This window comes from Schistocerca piceifrons, chromosome 2 (assembly GCF_021461385.2).
Source record: "Schistocerca piceifrons isolate TAMUIC-IGC-003096 chromosome 2, iqSchPice1.1, whole genome shotgun sequence".
Classification (NCBI taxonomy): Eukaryota; Metazoa; Arthropoda; class Insecta; order Orthoptera; family Acrididae; genus Schistocerca; species Schistocerca piceifrons.
The window spans coordinates 717,080,536-717,101,767 of NC_060139.1; the positions used below are offsets into that span (position 1 = coordinate 717,080,536).

At 40.6% G+C, this 21,232-nt stretch overlaps 1 protein-coding gene across 3 annotated transcripts; it reads right to left on the reverse strand.

Annotated features, from left to right (window-relative positions):
• Positions 1-2,267: 2,267 nt before the first annotated feature.
• On the reverse strand, positions 2,268-20,616 carry LOC124777395 (heterogeneous nuclear ribonucleoprotein Q-like). Of its 3 annotated transcripts, none has more exons than XR_007015719.1 (3): positions 20,464-20,616; positions 15,509-15,680; positions 2,268-3,885 (listed from the first exon to the last, which is right to left on the reverse strand). XR_007015719.1 is itself a non-coding variant. In XM_047252787.1 (3 exons), the coding sequence occupies exons 2-3, from the start codon at positions 15,693-15,695 to the stop codon at positions 3,689-3,691; spliced, it is 384 nt and encodes a 127-aa protein (XP_047108743.1). In that variant the 5' UTR covers positions 15,696-15,732; positions 20,464-20,604; the 3' UTR covers positions 2,268-3,688. The 3 variants fall into 3 exon arrangements, 1 of the variants encoding a protein (XP_047108743.1); XR_007015720.1 differs by having other exon boundaries at positions 15,509-15,683; positions 20,464-20,614; XM_047252787.1 differs by having other exon boundaries at positions 15,509-15,732; positions 20,464-20,604.
• Between the last annotated feature and the right edge of the window lie 616 nt (positions 20,617-21,232).

Consider the following 21,232-nt stretch of genomic DNA (forward strand, 5'->3'; position numbering starts at 1 on the left):
CTACTTTCAACCTCGTTCAATTTAAAGTGCAAATTTTCATTTTCTGGGACGAATGACGTTATACCATAACAAAGAACCAAATATGAAAATACAGTACTGGACCTACAAGAAAATTTGTATCACGAGAACCACATGAAAAGCTGAATATCAGGAACTTCAGAGTCCATCTGGACATAGAAATGTGCAATTAGAGCGGAATGAAGCATTTAGTATGGTTTATGGAATTCCGATGCTGCTGGAGTAGTCTCTGATGTCCTGTTCCTTGTATGACACTAAGATCTCTTAATGCTATATACGTACAAACATACGTAAACATTGACTTGAAGCTAAGTAGGCAAATTTGGTCAGTGGCTTTAACTAAATATTTTGTTTCAAATATAATGACAGCTGTAGCAGAATTTTATAGATCTGCCTTCTGTGAAAGTGTTTTTCGATCACAAGGCACTTGTCTCGTACTTCCTCTGGGCCTGAAGTGATTTCTTAATTTGTGTTTACGTCTTAAATTTATAGAATGCCATTCTATGCTAAATTTTAGACTGGCAGCGTACCATGTTTTATTGTTTTAACTCCCCACATGGCTTCATATTTATTCCTAGAGTAGAATATAAACTGTCAGTTGTACAGTTTCTTTGCCTCATAGACAACCATGTTAATTTTTTCACATTTTGAAATAGTCATGAAATTTATTGTCCTTTATTCCGGTGTAAGCTACACAAGAAACTCTTTTTTTGTTGGAAGTAATTTGTATTCCATCCTAGTAGCTTTTTGCAGTGATGTGTAGATGTAAACGTGTTGGAAATGCTACATAACAACATTGCAGAGCACGAATTAAAAAATCTGTCATAAATTTTATGGTACTTCTAGCTGGGGAGTCTAATTTTGAAATGACTCAAAAGCCAAGAACTGCTTCCTTATTTGCATCCTTTATCTGTGTGGGATATGATAAAACAATTGCTCTAAGTACAATTCAGTATGTCCTCTCAACAACATGCCTCACAGGTGGCACGGCTACACACAGTCACGTGATGCCCCACCAGAAATACGAAGAAAAGCGTATGAGCAGAGCAAGCACCAAGCAGGGGCTGCCTACGTCAGTGTAGCTGCGCATGCACAGTACAGCCTGTTTTCTGGCGCATTCTGGTAACTGCTCAAACGAACCTATAGGTGCAAGGCCTGTCTGATACATCCACACAGTGCACATTACTACACTACCATCACAGCTCATCTGATCTTACCAGACACCAGGGCCACCTGAGAGAGCAACAGTGTCATATACCAGGTCTGCTGTAACAGATGCACGTCATTTTCTGTGAGGTTGACCACCACCAAGTTGTCCACTCAGATGAATAGCCACTACCAAACTTTGGCCAGATGCAGCGTTGATCACTCTCCATGGCCGAACATCCTGGTGAGATGATATGCTCTATTTCAATGTGCACTTAAAAACCAGAGCCATATGTATCGTTCCCACCAATAGCAGTTTCCCTGAATTATGCAGATGCAAATTGTCATGCAACCTGCCTTTTGATCCCATTATCCACCTGATCTTGTCTCACTAGCCCCTGCCTCCAACCCACCTCCACATCTGCCCCCACGACTCCAGCCTCCTAATGTCTTGCAGTCACACCTAGCTCTCTAGTGTCCCCCCTCCACCTTTCACTATCTCCTCCATGCCATGGCACAGCTCTTTATGCTAGCAGCCAGAATAAGCTCAGCAGAGCCAAATTTCTGTCTCCTTTGCCCACTGCCTCCCCGTCCCACCCATCAATGAGATTCCACCACCCCTCGTTTTCTGCACCTTGCCTGCCTATTCTCCCTCAATCCATCCCAGATGTCACAACCCCTCACCCAGGCCAAACTGCAGTGTTGGAAGATTTAATAAGCTGGGACAGTGTAGTCATAAAGGTTACATGTATCTTCTAGTTCTGAAGGATTCGTCTGAAATACAGGAAGTCTCGGTCTTATTTATGAGCCTATTGAAAACTCACTGCCTCAACTATTTGATGATTTGTTTGCCTTACTTCTTAAGTGATTTAATAATTCTTTTTAGATAACCAGACAACACTGGGAAAGAAATTCACAATAAAATGTGTGATTATTTGTGAGTTGGCTGTCAAGAATATTCCTCAAGCACACTTTGTAGAAACAACAAAATATGCTGAAATTATTTCTAGGTAATACTTACATTTGAAGGAAATAAATCACAATTGAGACTATGAAATAAAAACTTGCTTTTCATACAACTGTTTTATTGTGACATGTAAGAATTCATTACATCAGGTCAATTCACAGAAATCTGATTATTTCCTGGCCCAAAAAAATAACTATCAACAGTTCTTACAATTTTTAAATCTACAGCTTACTAAATAATTTGCAGGCAGTCAAATATTGTGACAAAAATAAAAAAATAGCTGAAAATTTGAAATCAAGCAAAGCATATCATCTGTAATAAAAAATAGACAACATAATTTCAAAACAGATGTACTGTTAGTTTGGTAGGAGCAGCAAACTCCACACAAAAGAAAACGAAGGGACATCTGTGTCTCCTACCAATTAACTGCTAAAATAATTACATTTTGTAGCAGTAGTAATACAATATATATTCATATATATTAAAAAAATTGTCCTGAACCGAGAGTAACATACCCTCGACTCAGGCACGTAAAGACACAATCTCTTCATACGAACATGAACAAACTCCACGCGATCACTTAGTGAGGTCTCGAAGGTATAGCACTGACAACAGCACCCTAACAAACAAGCCAACAGCCTGTAGAGTTCATCACAGTTTGTAACAACTATAGATCTTTTAATTAACTACAAAACTGTGCCATACCTTCAAAACACAGGCACAGCAAAACGCAGTCATACGCGCAGAGATCGAGAGATTTCAGGCGTTCTCTCTAATCAAAAAACCCACTCATCATCCGTCATTATGTTGTCATAAATACTCATTTTAAAATAGCTTTCTCTTTTTTCACACTGTCCAACTTTGCTCACACATTCTGAGAAAGATGTTCAATTTATTGGTCATAACATTCTACAGTAGTACATAATTTTCAACTGACATTTAAAAGTAATAAAACAAACTAAAAATTAATTACAGGTTCCTTGAAATTTTAGAAGAAACCCAAGTCTAGACCACAAACCAAAATTTTAACGTTTATCCCAAGAGTCCATCAACCACGCCTTGCTCGTTCCAAAATGACAAAAGCCGGGTCAAAAACGAAGACGAGGGCCCACACGGAGTGGGGTTCTGTAGCAGCGGATTTAGAAGCCCCCCTCGGTGATGTAATGTCTCCAGAACTAGGGGGTGGGGCACTGACGGGGGTCAAAATCTTATGTCAATGGAGAAATATGACGCATATAACGCCAAATTTTGTAGTGTTTTCTACTTTACACAGTTAAGACAAATCGAATTGCAAGGTGTTAGGTAATGGAATTTGGCTATGGAGTACTAACCAAAAATTCTTAAAAACTATTAAACAAATGTAGAAATAGTTTAAAATAAAGGGGGGCAAAATTACCAAAACAGTAAAGGGAGACCACTTTTATCTTCTGCGTGTAAGTGGGTTTTCGCAATTGTATCTGAGCAACAAATCAATTCCACACCACTTCTCTTCTTCGCTTCCTGATTGCAATAAATCAGCTCGCTGCCGCCTCAGCCGCCCCTCAGGGCGGCAGGCACTTAGCTCCAAGTCGGATAGGTGTCTTGGTACCACTGTTGATCTGCAGCTGGACCATAGCCGCCACCGTTCATGCCCGCCATGCCCCCATACGCATTGCCCAGTGGTTGCTGGGCAAGGGGCTGGTTGCCCCAGCTGCTCTGGTAGCGCCGCTTCGACTCCCCCTGGTTCTGGTGACCCCCGTCAAATTTGCGCTTACCTGAATACAAGAATTTATAATCAGCCAGTATACTACATAAAGAATTGAAAGACAGAGAAAAACAGATGCTTTAATGGAGAATTCTTGGCACCAAGACATTGACTTCAAAACTGTATTACTTTTTACTCTTGCAGTAACTGTAGAAAGAGGAAGTAAGTTAAGTAAGAAACTTGAGTATTTTGTAATGGTCCAAACTCTTTGGCACACCAGTTGCCTTCTCCCAAATTGACCTCATTATCAGCATTACAGGTTGAACTCAAAATTATCTTCCATCCAATATTTATTTCCCTTATGAGCCAAGATTCTGAGCAATTTACTCTTTCCCTTATATTACCCAATTAATACCAGTCACTTTCTCAAAATCAACTCCAAAAACAAGATTATTATGGGTCTATTAATTTTTTCCATTTTATTGCCTGAATACTACTACACCATATGACACTCACTTCCTTCTCATTGACTAACAGGATATACTGCATTTCTAATTTTCTCGATTTTCATTATATTTCACAATAAAGTTCAAATATTTTCAAGCAAGGTATCAGTCAGGGCCAGTTTAAGCCCCAAGCAACCAAAGTGGCCACTTGAGGCACAGAGCTGATAGGTGCCACCAGGGGCACCCAACTACAAGATTTGTATACTGAATTCAAAATATTAGTAGCAAAAGCCGATGTGGATACTTGACGCAAGAAAGTTGCAGTAAATGTGAGACTGCAAACAAGTTGTTTGCGAAACAGCTTCAAATGTGTGGTTATGCTACCACTTACTTCAAAACTACTTCCAGCTGTCTCTGAATAGATAAATACAGGTCCCACACGGTGTTCAAGGGAATCTCCTACCATTTTTTCAGAAAATAGTTACAAGTACAGGTAACAAAGATAAAAGTGGACAGTGATCACTCGCCCTTCTCTAGACCACCTCTTACTCCCAAAACCAGTCCTGGATTATATGAGCTGTATGAAATTGAATCTTGTCTTTGAACACAGCATCATCACTGGGGTACAAACATACCATGGGATGAAACTGATCGGCCAAAATGGTCCCATAATAACAATGAACCTGTGGTCTAGGGATAGCGTCTTTGATTAGTAGTCGAAATGTCCTTGGTCCTGGGTTCAAACCCTGCCACCGCTTAAATTTTGAATAAAAATCATCAGCTGAAGTCTTCCGGCATAAGAAGCCACCACTTACTCAGCCAACAGCCTTATCAAAGAAGGCAGAGGAGCAGTTTCACAGCATTCTCTTGTCTTTCGGATGGGAAATTGCCCCTACGGGAGTAAGAATCTGCGATGATCAACGGGATGAGGATGCAGAAAGCAATGGAAACCATACATTAAAGACACAATTTGTGTCCACAGGATACGTGGCCTGTAATTGAAAAGCGTCATGACGATATCTCCGTTGGCACAAGATTCCAGATTAGTACTCCATTCGGATGTCTGGAGGGCACGGCTAAGGGCATGGTAACTATGGGAAAAAGACTGAATTACCAATGAAACGATAACATTCTACGAGTCATTGCGCGGAATGACTAAAGTGATAGGGAAATTAGAAATGCTAAGGCTCATTCTAGTTATAGTAGGGGTCAGTGATATGAAATGGGAAATAGAGAAAGATTTCTGGTCAGATGAGTACAGATTAATATCCAGCGGCAGAAAATGGTATAATGGGAGTAGGATTTGTTATGAATAGGATGGTAGGGCAGAGGGCAAGTTACTGTGAACAGTTCAGTGACAGGGTGGTTCCAATTAGAATCCTCAGCGAACCAACACGACAATGATAGTGCAAGTATACATGCGACGTCACAAGCCAAAGGTAACGAGACAGAGAAAGTACTGGGAATTGAAAATGTAAGTCATGGGGGACTGGAATGTGGTTGTAGGGGAAAGAGCAGAAGAAAGTATTATGGGAGAATATGGGCCTGGTACTAGGAATGAGAGAGGAGAAAGAATAATTGAGTTCTGCAATGAATTTCAGCTATTAATAGTGAATACGCTGTTAAAAAATCACACGAGGAGGAGATGTACTCTGATTTTAGTTAATTACATTGTGATCAGGCAGAGATTCCGAAATCATATTCTGCATTGTAAGGTGTATCCAGGAGCAGATATAGACTTAGATCACAATTTAGTAGTGACAAAAAGTAGGCTGAAATTTTAAGAGACTAGTCAGGAGGAAACCATGCGCAAAGAAGTGGGATACGGAAATTCTAAGGAAACTTGGGGAGTTCGTTGAGGCTCTAAATATTGTGACAAGGAATAGCTCATTAGGCAGTTCAGCTAAAGAGGAATGGGCACCCCCCTAAGAAAAACCATCACAGAAGTTGGGAAGAAAACAGTTGGTGCAAAGAAGATTACTGCGAAGAAATCACTCTTAACAGAAGAAATACTTCAGTCAATCGATGAAAGTAGGCAGTACAAAAACGTTCAGGGAAATTGAGGAATACAGAAATACAAGTCACTGAGGAATGCAATAAATAGGAAATGCAGGGAAGCTAAGGTGAAATGGCTACCTGAAAAATGTGAAGAAATCGATGAAGAAATGACTGTCAGAAGGATTGACTCAGCACATAGAAAAGTCAAAACAAACTTCGTTGAAACTAAAAATAAGGGCACAAACATTACGATGCAGTGGGAAATACCAATGTTAAATGCAGAGCAGAGAGCGCATAGATGGGAAGAATACACTGAAGGTCTCTATGAGGGGGAGGACTTGTCTGATGACATGTTAGAAGAAAAAAACAGAGTCGATATAGAAGAGACAGGGGATCCAGAATTAGAATAAGAATTTGAAATAGCTCTGGAAGGCTTAAAATCAATTATGACAGAAGAGATAGATAACATTCCATAAGAATTTCTAAAATCATTGTGGGAAGTGGCAACACAACGATTATTCACATTGCTGTGTAGAATGTATGAGTCTGGCGATAAACCATCTGACTTTGGAAAAATATCATCCACATAATTCCGAAGATTGAAAGAGCCCACAAGTGTGAGAATTATTGCACAATGAGCTTAACAACCCATGCTTCCAAGTTGCTGACAAAAATGATATACAGAAGAATGGCAAAGAGAACTGAGGATTTTTAGATGATGATCAGTTTGGCTTAGAAAAGGTAAAGGGGCCATAGAGGCAGCTCTGATGCTGCAGCTGTTAATGGAAGCAAGACCAAAGAAAAATTAGGACAGATTCATAGGATTTGTTGACAGAGAAAAAGCGTTCGAAAGTGTCAAATGGTGCAAGATGTTTGAAATTCTGAGGAAAATAGGTGTAAACTATAGGGAGGGGCAGGTAATATACAATATGTACCAAGAGACAAGAGGGAATAATATGAGTGGACAACCAAGTACGAAACGCTGGGGTTAAAAAGGGTATAAACCAGGGATGTAGTCTTTGGCCCCTACTGTTAAATCTATACATTGAAGAAGCAATGACAGAAATAAAAGTAAGGTTCATGAGTGGAATTAAAATTCAAGGTGGAAGAACATCAATGAGAAGATTCACTGATGACACTGCTATCATCAGTAGAAGAGTAAGAATTATAGGATTTTCTGAATGAAATGAACAGTCTAATGTGCAAAAATGCATTGAGAATAAATGAAAAGTAATTAGAAGCAGCATAAATGAGAACAGTAAGAAACTAAACATCGGGATTGATTATCATGAAGTAGATGAAGTTATTCTGCTACCTAGGGAGCAAAATAACCCATGATGGATGGAGCAAGGACAACATAAAAAGCAGACTAGCACTGGCAAAAAGGGCTCTCTGGACCAAGAGATGCCTACTAGTGTCACACACACACACACACACACACACACACACACACACACACACACCTTAATCTGATGAAGGAATTTCTGAGAATGTACGTTTAGAGCACAGTATTGTATGGTAGTAACACATGGGCTCTGGGAAAACTGGAAAAGAAGAGAGGCTTAAGCATTTCAGATGTGGTGCTACAGAAGGATATTGCAAATTAGGTGGACTGATATGGTAAGGAATGAGGAGGTTCTCTGCATAATATGGAAAACACTGATAAGAAGGAACAGGATGGTAGGGCATCCATTACAACAACAGGGAGTAACTTCCATGGTATTACAGGGTAACAGATGTAAAATTGAAGAGGAAGACAGATACAGGAATACATCCAGCACACAATTGAAGATGTGGGTTCCAAGTGTCACTTAAAAAATTTCATCATCATCATCATCATTATTATTATTAATCCTTGACAGTAACGTGACCTTGCAGGGTAACCATGGAGGCCCATGGACCACCACTATATGGCTGCCAAATCACTGCCAAAACCCCACCATCGTTCTCTCTTGACAGCAAGCAGTCTGCATCACAGGTTTGGGACAGCATAAGCCAGACGTGAAGTCAGCCAGAGATGGAAGCAGAGTGAGACAGGACTCATCTGACCAGATGAGTTTCTCCCATTGCTCTTTAGCCCAGGGTTCATGACTTCAGCACCATATTTTAGCATAGTTTAGGAATTTTAGCTCATCCTGGAATTCCCAGCTTATAGAGCTCCTTTCATGTTGTTCAGGTGCAGACAAAGTTCATAAGTGACACTCAGTTCTGTAGTGACTTCGGCAACCGTTTTCCTATCCTCTTCTCTCGTATCTCAATGACCGCCTATCACAATTATTCAATATACACTTTTGTCCATGTTGTTACTTGGTAGATTATCTTTTCCTCTTTCTGTGTAAGCAGTATATATCTTTGATATGTAAGCGCTTGAAACACGAAACATTTCAGCTACCTTGTTTAGAGAACCACTCACCATATGAGCACCAACAATTTGTCCACATTTGTATTCACTTAGCTCTAAAATTATGCACTCTGAACTACACAGAACACCGTTCTGAAAACGGACACCGATCTGAAAACGGACACCGATCTGAAAACGGACACCGATCTGAAAACGGACACCGATCTGAAAACGGACACCGATCTGAAAACGGACACCGATCTGAAAACGGACACCGATCTGAAAACGGACACCGATCTGAAAACGGACACCGATCTGAAAACGGACACCGATCTGAAAACGGACACCGTTCTGAAAACGGACACCGTTCTGAAAACGGACACCGTTCTGAAAACGGACACCGTTCTGAAAACGGACACCGTTCTGAAAACGGACACCGTTCTGAAAACGGACACCGTTCTGAAAACGAACACCGTTCTGAAAACGAACACCGTTCTGAAAACGAACACCGTTCTGAAAACGAACACCGTTCTGAAAACGAACACCGTTCTGAAAACGAACACCGTTCTGAAAACGAACACCGTTCTGAAAACGAACACCGTTCTGAAAATGACTGACACTTGCAACTTGTTGACAGCATTGCACACACGCCATCTGTGGTCAAATAACAGCACCACCTGCAAAGTCGGCTAGCAAACATACTATTACTACAGCACATTAAATGCGACAAATTGCTGTGAAGGAGGTATTCTGCGTGTTGTCCTCACATTTGGACTTGGACTCAATGCTGCACCCTTTCCTGCATTAAGCTACAAATTCTTTCAAATGCATCTGTATCATCTTGTAGATCTGGATGAGATTGCACTATTCGCTGCTCCACTTTTTCAATTGTATTAACAAAAGTGTTGTGCACTTCAATTCTGAGATGACTCGACACAGGAAATACCTGAGAATGACCTCACATGCCAAGGTACAGGCTGTGCTCAGTCAGTCATATCAGATCATACTGGCATGTTCGCTATCTGTCTTACACCAGCAGTAAAATGCACCTATGGCCTATCATGCATGTACCACATTACCTAAAACTGCACAGGTTGCACAAGGCATGGTACACCTGGGGTGAAAATTGAGTCCAATTACATTAGGACTTAATCAAAATGTTTACATTTCAAATATAGTTGTGCTAACTATGACAATACATACTGAAGTCAGTGGCAGTTTGTAGCCACATATTATTGATCATCTCCCAGACAAATTGAATGCGGACCCATATTTAGTGGAATGTTTTTGCTTCTATTATCATATACTTTCCCATGTGTCAGTTTTAACCTTTAATTATGATAAACTCTGCACGTAGAATAACCATTTTTCCTCACTAAAAAATGCTTTTAAAGAGCTCACAAATTACCCTAATGAAAGGGAATTACAATATAATCCCAATTTTGCGTGACCTCGATTTAGCGCACTGCATTTAATGGAAGAAATTTCAAGTCCCGAAAATTATTCCATTAAGTGCAATGCAATTTTATATTCGATCTAACGTAATTCGCATTATGGCAAAACCCGCATTTATTGTTGTTGTTGTGGTCTTCAGTCCTGAGACTGGTTTGATGCAGCTCTCCATGCTACTCTATCCTGTGCAAGCTTCTTCATCTCCCAGTACCTACTGCAACCTACATCCTTCTGTATCTGCTTAGTGTATTCATCTCTTAGTCTCCCCCTACGCTGCCCTTCAATACTAAATTGGTGATCCCTTGATGCCTCAGAATATGTCCTATCAACCGATCCCTTCTTCTAGTCAAGTTGTGTCACAAACTTCTCTTCTCCCCAATCCTATTCAATACCTCCTCATTAGTTACGTGATCTACCCATCTAATCTTCAGCATTCTTCTGTAGCACCACATTTCAAAAGCTTCTATTCTCTTCTTGTCCAAACTATTTATCGTCCATGTTTCACTTCCATACATGGCTACACTCCATACAAATACTTTCAGAAATGACTTCCTGACACTTAAATCTATACTCGATGTTAACAATTTTCTCTTCTTCAGAAACGCTTTCCAGCGTTGGAAATATTAAATATTGAAAACAACACAATAGTGGCTTTTGCGGCCCGAATGCATGCCACACTTTTTTTCCGGTTTTAGGAATCCAAAAAACCGCCTGCAGTTTACATTCGGGTGCAAAGCCTAAGAAGTTCCAAAAAATGCCACTAGCTGCCACCGAAAGCCATTGTGTTAGTTTCAAGTAATGAATGTTAAGGTATATTTATTATGTGCAAATTAGCAATTTTTCAAATATGAATTGTTCACAAATTCTTGCAAGCTTTTGATGCACGAGTGGGTGCTAGAAACAGGAAGGCTGTTCTCTTTATGGACAAGTGTCCTGCTCATCCAACAGACTTAGGATTTCTGCGGAATGTGAAAGCCCATTTCTTTCTTGCAAATTGCACTAGCAAGCTCCAGCCCACAGATCTAGGGGTTATTCGCAGCCTGAAAAGCAAGTATTGGAAAGCTCTTGTCCTTAAGACTCTTGCCTTTATTGATAGGAATGACGTGCTTAAATTGAACATCCTGCAAGCAATGCATATGCTCACAGGAGCTTGGAAAATGGTAACTAAGGAAACCACCTCAAATTGCTTTCATACGGCTGGATTTAATGAAATGATCACTCACGACAAAGACAGTGATGAAGCAGTAGTGGACATGCATGACTGGGTGCAGGTATCTAACAATTTACCCATCACTTTTGATGAATGATGCCATCACTACATGCATCTGAGATGTTGAGGAAATCTGCGAAGATGAAGTAAAGCAGAATGATGAAGGTATCAAAGAAGACGATGATGTAAGGGATGAAGAAATGCAAACATCATCATTCAGTGAAGCTATTGCCAGCACACATTGTCCGGTCACATCATTTAAAGTGGACAACCCTGTTATAGACAGAGTAAATCGATTGGAGATGGACATTTTGAACCTAAAATCCAACAGTGCTAAAAAGCAGACTACCATTTTTGATTGCAGGTATTTCAAAAAATGAGGCACTGTGAAAGTTGTGTAAATGTGTTTCGAATATAGGAAGAGTAACTCAATTTATTATATTACTGTAATTGTCCAAGTATTTTGTGGATGTTTTAATTTTGTAGTGTGCTGGGAAACTACATCTTTGACTATTGTATTAGTGCTACAAAAAAGTTTTAATTACATTATAGTGTGTAGGGTGGGTATCTTCTTGTTTTACTGTTGTTATTGTGTAAATTATGTGTGTTGGTGTAATTCATGTCAATACAGGCAAAGAGTTCTGGAAAAGGTTTGCTTTCTATCAAAACCTCGACTGAAGGTAAACCCCCCTTTTAAGGTTAAAAAATTCTGGCCCCTAGATATCTAGTACTTGAGTACGATTTTGAAATTTATTTGTTACACATGAGTGACTATGTAATACTTACTTTAAAGGAAAAACAACTTACTTCCACAACCACTACATACAAATTTGTTTTATAAAAGGTCTTATGAATGGCATAAGAAAAGATAACTTACATTAGAGAGGGGGGAGGGGGCATCAAATGATATGTGCCTTGTGAAGGATACATGTTCTCGAACTGGTCCTGGTCTGATAAGTATACTGTGAGAGATTCTGACTGGTAGAAAATATTCATTAAAAGTTATGACTAGTATCGGGAGCACTTTCATAGGCGTGAACCCTAGAAAGAGTAACATTAATGCCATCACCAGAATATCAAAGAACCCAATAACTATTGTACAAAGAATGGATCTGTGGAGGGCAATGGCATTATTTTTCCAACTGGACAAAAAACATCTGCAACAAGTATCAAAAATCTGTTGATGAAAACTCTGAAAGAATTTACACAAGCTCCACAAAAGAAGTAATGTGGAAAGCTATGTGAATTTTACAAGTTTTTAAAACACCAAATACAGTGGCACTGTGATGTGCTAACGGAGCAGGAGCTTTGAAAGGTTTTAATACACCCAATACTTCAATGCAGTTGATCAAAATACAACTTAGGGCCTTGGGATGTATGCAGAACAAGAAGCACTAGCAGTAAGAAATATGTTACTTCTGATAACACGAGTGTAGCATGTGAAATTATATTTCCTTAATATTAATAACATTTTGGAACCAAGTGTACCTGCAGTGCTCCTCCTATCTTTGGCTATGGCACAACTTCCATGTCAACACCAGCACCTTTGATGCCCAGTAAGTTGCATCAGACAAGTGATATATGGTCTTTCTTTTTCAATCCATTCCTTGTTAAAAATGTAACTAATGTCAGTGCATAAATGCTGATTATAGACATAAGCATGCAACATTTCTAGTTCGCATAAAAAATTATCTACAGCATAATCCAATGTTCTTATAGCACCTCAACCACCAGTTACTCAAAAAGGGAGTACATCGGAGCAATTGATTCCAAATTCTCAAATGATGAAACTACCTGTAATTAAATCAAGTTTATAATGTCACTCTTAATACTGTCTGCTCTAGATGTGTAAAACGTGATGTTGCCACCAATCCCTAGTATTCTTAACATGTTTATGCAAGCCATTATTCCTCCTATCAGGCACTCCAGTGTGGTGACGCATGTCGCCTAGGCGGCCCCTGTGTGCTCTCGACATATGTCCTGCCACTTGGTTACCCACATGCTCTTCCGGTTCCGAGTCCTTAGTGGCTATCCCACGTCCAACCTGTGTATGTGTGCTGCTGTGATCTTATTAATGTTGTTGTTATGATCTTCATTTTAGACTGAGAAAATGGCATGCCATTGTGATTGTACACAGGAAAAAAATAATGCAGATCCAACAAGAAGCAACAGCGAGAATGAACTCTTTGATGGGGATGATAGTGGTGTGTCTGACAGAATCTCTAAGTGTGTCTAAGTGTATCTAAGAAAGAGTCCTGAACCATGTACATAATCTGGTGAACATGTCCGCCTGTCTAGTTCAGAAGCTGAAATTTGTGACAGTGAGAGTGAAATCTTTGAAAAAAGAATATGCTTCAGTGACACGTTTGACTGAAAGGAAAATTATTTTTTGTGTCTTGTTTGAAGATTCAACTTCGGGACACGAGTGTGGATTAGGACAAAATTCCAGTGTTCTGTTACTTTTCCTGTTTTTTTTAACAGGAGATGCAATGAGATCTATTGCAGATAAAACCAGATATAATGAATCACAGATGAAACCAGCAGATTTTATTTATACGCCACGACAAATACACCAGAACCAGTGCATTCTAGATCTTACAAGAAAAGGGATCTGAGGAATTTACTCTTTCACTGCTGTTTACCTGTTTATGGATCTCGTGAAGAAGCTGAAAAACGACTCACTACTTCTCCAGGGACATATTCTTTAATACACCAGTGCCCTGAGCCATACTTGATGTCTCCCACCATCATGACAGCAGGAGTACCACCACTGTGGCTCTCCGAAACACTGGAAGAATGGGACTCCTACCTAGGTTGCCAATACTCGCCAACAATGGCCATCCAGGGCAGTGAAGAACTGTGACACTGCCATTCACCATCATGTCCATGCTTCCTGATCATGGCACCACTCGAACCATTGTGGTGTCTTATTTAAACACAGCCTACGGGTGGGACAATAATTCATAAGTCCAACTGTTGCTGCTGCTGGTGCCCGTCTCCGATCAATAGTGCGTGGTGACAAAATGTTATATGTAGTCCATATTTGTCCTCTGACAGCAGGCGCTGATGTGTAGGGATTAGGTTGTGCTTGGTGCACAATATAGTAATCTGCCCTTGTCGTGGCCAGATGTGGTTGTCATATCTGAATTCCCCGCAAACCTGGACACTGCATGACTCACCAGCCAGCCACATGGATACTCATAATGAAACCACTTACAAACACTGTCAGGTGCTGGTAATGCTAATGCACTTCAATAGGCCTGGTATCAACACTAAACACAATCTACAATAATGCACTCTGGTGGCTGTTCTGCCTATCAAAGAGAATTGCAAGTATCAATTACACACCTATTGCTTGAATGTATCTGTACAAGGTTACATTGTTATCTGACCAAGTCTTGTGGCTACGTCTTTTTTTTTTCTTTTTTGTCATGTAATGTATATTTTTGCCTATTACCAACACACAATTACTATTTGGACACTATCACAAATTATTCGAAAAACCTTGATTATTCGGTTTCAGAGGTTGCCTAGAGAACTTATTGCATTCATACTCTTGAAGTACAATCAGCAACTTTCAAAGAGTTCTCCAGTTCACTGATAGCTTTCCCTGAAAGTAGTTTACAGGAGCTCTATCGTACTAGCACACAAAACAACCAGGAAAGGTTCAAATTTTCCACTTCTATAACATTTATTTCAAAACTTCCATTCAAAAACCTGAGACTTAACATATCATCGCATCAAAGCTCAATTGCCGTCATCCATTTTCGATGCCCAAGAAGTAAATAGAAATTTTAAAAAAATTGACTTGCTGTTAAACTGGACAGTGGTACAAGTGCCAAAGTCCACGCTCTTTATGTAGCATATGTACTAAAAACAGGCAATTCTGTCACATAGTTTCCTATCACATACAAAACAAGTCCATCGTGAAATTATGTAAGACGTCTCATGAAATGAAATGAAGAAATGTGTAGCGATGGTTCCAAATGATTATCGATGTATTAGAATGATATCAGATAGATTCATTATTTCCTAGAGATATTACAGTGATAAATATATGGAGGACGGCAAGTACTATGAGAGTAACTACGAAAGAACACTTAAGTTACTGAGGTGAATTCAAAGTGACACGTCACTTTTGCCATAGGCTGCTAAAATCCTACTAATATGCCGAATTCTGTCATGCCAAATATAAGATTGTGTACCACACTTTTAAAGAAATAGCTGTGAACGTGTTGATACTTACCGTCCTCACCTGGTAAACTTCCCTTGGCGCGCGCCGCCCCACGTACGGCTGCCCGTGACCCCCCACGTGTTGCCACCCCGGATACCGCGTTGCGAGAAGCCCCACGGGTTCCCCCACGTCCCGGGGGCCCACCTGCCCGGCCACGCGCCACGACTCCACGCCCACGACCAGCCTGCTGAAACACCATACGTCAGATTCCGAAACCAAGAGGTCATGCCAGCCACCTGAAATCAATATAATGTTCGAATAATTGAATTTCATACTGCGAATATAGAAACAAAGTACTTACACAATAAAACCAGTACTAAAACCAACATAATCTAAAGTAATCTTTCTTAAATGTGTTGCTCCTAAAAGTATCGAGATAGATAACAAAGTTTTGCTGTTATGAAAAGTGCTGCCAATAATAAAAACTGATCTATAAAGAAAAGTACACCGTGCACATATTCCCGCTCAACAACTTTGTAACTCACCTTAATGGCAGCTATGGGACTTGAGAAATTTTTATAGACATATCAATATCTCTACTCAAATTATGAACTGTTGAATATCATCAACTGGTGAAAACTAACAATCACTGAGCAGTTCAGAGCAGTACTCAAAATAAATATTCTCGTGTTTTCTAATAATAAATGTTAATTCATGAGTAAGTGAAACACTGTGATATGTGGGCGCACCCGTGTGCGCACGCACACGCACGCACGCACGCGGAGAGGGAGGGAGAAATTTAGTGACAGTAGCAGCTGTGATTTGGTAAAAGAGGTACAGAAAAGAATGTAAGGCAACAGTGAATTATTTATAATGGATCTCTCTATGTTGCAACACAGAATTATTTACTCATTGTTAATTAATAGTCATCCAGGATTTGATCACCAAGTGTAATAATCTAACACAATGGAATATGGAGGAAAGAGATTTTCAATAAACGTATTTTTAAAATAAGATTTTTCAATGAACACATTTTTGAAGTAAGACAATCATCATTAGCAAGAGTCTGGAAGCTTCAAGACTAAGAGCATTGACAACAATGTTCCAGGTTTCTGCAGCACAGAAATGACAATGCTTTAACAGAAGGCCACATTCTAATTGAACATTCTGACAAGCAAAACATCCATTGAAATGTTACTGGATAATGTACTTTAAATGTTGGAAATACATGAAAGTCGTAAATAAAAACCAAAATCTGAGCCAAATCTAAGTGAATAGTTAATATTATCCACAACATGAACAACTGTGTGTCAGACATGCAAAGTGAGAAACACAAAAGGCCCTTTAATGGGAGAAATTAAAAGACGGAACATGTATTAGCATATGTACAACACATCCTTTGTTATCCAGCAAATTTATTTATTTGTGAGTTGCTACTAAATGGCCCTTCCTTTACTGTCCAAAATACTTTTAATTTACAATTCAAACACACCCAGGGCTATCTCACTTCAATTCAACTGATGAACTTAAAAATTCGCACCATAGAAGTAACTGATGTTCACTATCAGATTGTGATAACCACATAAGTGGAAGCTTGGGGACACACTTGGATGAACAGCAGTGGTGACATGAAATACACTCCTGAAAATTGAAATAAGAACACCGTGAATTCATTGTCCCAAGAAGGGGAAACTTTATTGACACATTCCTGGGGTCAGATACATCACATGATCACACTGACAGAACCACAGGCACATAGACACAGGCAACACAGCATGCACAATGTCGGCACTAGTACAGTGTATATCCACCTTTCGCAGCAATGCAGGCTGCTATTCTCCCATGGAGACGATCGTAGAGATGCTGGATGTAGTCCTGTGGAACGGCTTGCCATGCCATTTCCACCTGGCGCCTCAGTTGGACCAGCGTTCGTGCTGGACGTGCAGACCGCGTGAGACGACGCTTCATCCAGTCCCAAACATGCTCAATCGGGGACAGATCCGGAGATCTTGCTGGCCAGGGTAGTTGACTTACACCTTCTAGAGCACGTTGGGTGGCACGGGATACATGCGGACGTGCATTGTCCTGTTGGAACAGCAAGTTCCCTTGCCGGTCTAGGAATGGTAGAACGATGGGTTCGATGACGGTTTGGATGTACCGTGCACTATTCTGTGTCCCCTCGACGATCACCAGTGGTGTACGGCCAGTGTAGGAGATCGCTCCCCACACCATGATGCTGGGTGTTGGCCCTGTGTGCCTCGGTCGTATGCAGTCCTGATTGTGGCGCTCACCTGCACGGCGCCAAACACGCATACGACCATCATTGGCACCAAGGCAGAAGCGACTCTCATCGCTGAAGACGACACGTCTCCATTCGTCCCTCCATTCACGCCTGTCGCGACACCACTGGAGGCGGGCTGCACGATGTTGGGGCGTGAGCGGAAGATGGCCTAACGGTGTGCGGGACCGTAGCCCTGCTTCATGGAGATGGTTGCGAATGGTCCTCGCCGATACCCCAGGAGCAACAGTGTCCCTAATTTGCTGGGAAGTGGCGGTGCGGTCCCCTACGGCACTGCGTAGGATCCTACGGTCTTGGCGTGCATCTGTGCGTCGCTGCGGTCCGGTCCCAGGTCGACGGGCACGTGCACCTTCCGCCGACCACTGGCGACAACATCGATGTACTGTGGAGACCTCACGCCCCACGTGTTGAGCAATTCGGCGGTACGTCCAACCGGCGTCCCGCATGCCCACTATACGCCCTCGCTCAAAGTCCGTCAACTGCACATACGGTTCACGTCCACACTGTCGCGGCATGCTACCAGTGTTAAAGACTGCGATGGAGCTCCGTATGCCACGGCAAACTGGCTGACACTACCGGCGGCGGTGCACAAATGCTGCGCAGCTAGCGCCATTCGACGGCCAACACCGCGGTTCCTGGTGTGTCCACTGTGCCGTGCGTGTGATCATTGCTTGTACAGCCCTCTCGCAGTGTCCGGAGCAAGTATGGTGGGTCTGACACACTGGTGTCAATGTGTTCTTTTTTCCATTTCCAGGAGTGTAGTATAGTGAGAGGGTAGGAAGGACTAGGAAAAAATGGTTTAAATGAGGGAAGTTGCAGACTAAAGATTACTCACCAATGAATTAGCACAGAAGAATACTGGCTACCAGCACAAGATGGAAGCGAATGACATGAAACAGCTGGGTACAGTAGAGGATCAGGTTCAGTGACAGTGGGGCAGCAGTTTACTGGAACTGACAAAGGAGGGAGGGGGCAGCCCATGTTGGCAGTAAGGGTTGGGGTTCAGGTGGCAAGCAGCGAGGCTCACTGACAGCAAGAGGAGCAGGGCTAGAGGGCTTGCTGACAGCAAGACTGAAAAAACGAGGATTACTGGCAGTAAGGGGCAGGTGGAAAAATAATATTGACTGTTAATGAAGGCAAGATTGAAAGAGGAAAAAGGGGGGAGGGAGAAACAGAAATTTTAGTTAGTATTATTATAAGGAAAGCTTTTCTCATAAAAAACCAATCTTAAAGAAATCACTGTTAATAAATACAGGAACTTACTGGGTAAAAAATTTGAACTTAGATACAGCTGTTTAATAAGAATTTCTAGGATATAAATTTTCTGCCCCTTCCCCTTCCCTCTTGAGCTACACAATGCAAAGACTGACACCAATTGAAAAGCACGTATGGAATGTCAGTCAGTGCTAATCATTTAATCTGCAATATTTAGAAACAATGAACTGGTCATTTTAATACTGTACATTTGACGTTAAAGGGGTTTTTCAATTGAGTAATGTCCCCACTATTCTAAAGGAACTGTGCACGTAACTTCCAGATATTATAAACTGATAAACATTACTTCACAGAATTTATTTCTAACATGTTCATCCGTAATTCACACTCTTCAAATCACCATCTGTCAACATTTTCAACACACACCAACCATACGTTTACAAATTACTGTTACAATTAATTGAGTCCAAGGCATTTAAATTTCACTGTTCCAGTAAGTTGTACACTAGTTCGATACAATTGCTTAAGTGGTATGTGCTGCCAGTATTTGGCTGATAAATTTTACGATATGTGAAATATCTTAATTTATGAGCAAATAGCAGGGTTATCCAAAATGAGAGACTTAGAAGTTTAGGGAATAGGAAGGGAAGCCAAAGCATCTACTGCCACTTAACTAAATGCTGAAGCATCTAAAAGCAGCAAAAAGCAGAAAGCACATCAACTAAAGCTGAAAGCCAGAGAAATGTATGGAACTTTGTCAACATTATGCATTTTGTGTATGTGCACAAGGTAAGTAGCTACAAATCTGCAAAAAGTAATCTAACCTTTCCTCAACAGCCCAAATAAGCAACAATAATATACTTTTCATTAAGAATCTGCGTAATTTTCTTGTTTATGAACCAGATAGGGAATATGGAGACAATGTAATATCTGCAGACAATTCAGCCTGCAACTAAGTTAATCGTTGGCTTATCCCGAAAAAATTACCACGAATTTCAGTACCTTTTCACAGAACAGAAACAAAGTGCGTAATTAAGTGAGGAAAAGTTAGTTGTCCATTTACAGCTGTCATATGCCCCGGAACCCATCCCTTGACCTTTTGGATAACCCTGCAACTAAACAGCAAGAAAATGAGATTACCATATCTGAGCCAATACAGGCACACACATACCGCTCTTCATAACTACAATACGTATTTCCCTACAAAGCCTCAGGTATCAAGAGCATCCTTTTCCCGGCTAAATTTAAATATTGGAAAGAAATTTTTGAAGCCTATATCAGTGGCTCAGATATGATAAGCTACTTGAAAGTGATACTGTGTCTTTGGTAGGGAAGTCAGCTTTTTATCTGAGACTGTACTCATCGTAAATAGCGAAAAAGGACATGGTTCTGGACTCAAATTATGGACTCGGTTTTCAGGGAGGAGGGGAAAAAAATGAAACAACAGACAAAAGACACAGTGCCACAGTCAGAGCTAGCTAGCAACGTTAACGAATCAAATGGTTCGACCCACCGGCTGAGGCGGTCTGCCCCTCCCTCTGGCAGGTGGTGGCGGCGGCGGGTAATCGAAATAGTAATCCTCATAACGATAATAGTCATCGTAATACGGATCACTGTAGCCGCCTCGATAATCCGAATAACCGTAATACTCGTAATCGTAATCTATAAACACACAACAAAGACCCAATTTCAGCCACGACGAGCTACCTTTCCTTCCGAAAATTGCAGTAATTTAACAAAAAGGCATGCCGGGAAAAGAGAAAAGTAAATTAAAATTTTCAGGCCAAAATCAAGAGCTAACTACATAAAACATCTTTTCTGAACTTCTAATCTTCAACTGAGGTGCTAACTGATCACAACATTGCTACAACAATAGTCAAATAAATACAGATAACGAAGTAAAACTACCACCACACACACTACACCAGATAAAATCATAATTCACACTTACCTCTCTACCATAGGTAACTTCAACCTGGTACCAAACAAAAATAAGTCAGCTTATACCAGGTGAAAGTTCCTTTAATACAAGCTTAACCATATGAAATACAATTTTATACGAAACAGAACAATTAAATACCTCAAAGTAAGGTTACCATATCATGCAATTCTGGCAACCATACTCGTCTATAAGACAACACTCGTGCAGTAATTATCAGTTCCTAAGGGAAAGCACAATGTCTGTCAAATCCTACTGAGTGCCTTGAATGTAGAAAAAAATTGAAAATATTTGATAGTTTTGGCTTATATTCTACAAATAGTTTAAAACTGGGTGAAACTGC

Excerpts from the sequence above, each read along its gene's own strand:
- LOC124777395 (XM_047252787.1), bottom strand. The coding sequence starts at position 15,695 with ATGGTGTTTCAGCAGGCTGGTCGTGGGCGTGGAGTCGTGGCGCGTGGC. Across the intron at positions 3,886-15,508 it reads AAGTTTACCAGGTGAGGACG|GTAAGCGCAAATTTGACGGG; the intron begins GTAAGTATCAAC and ends TCTTGTATTCAG.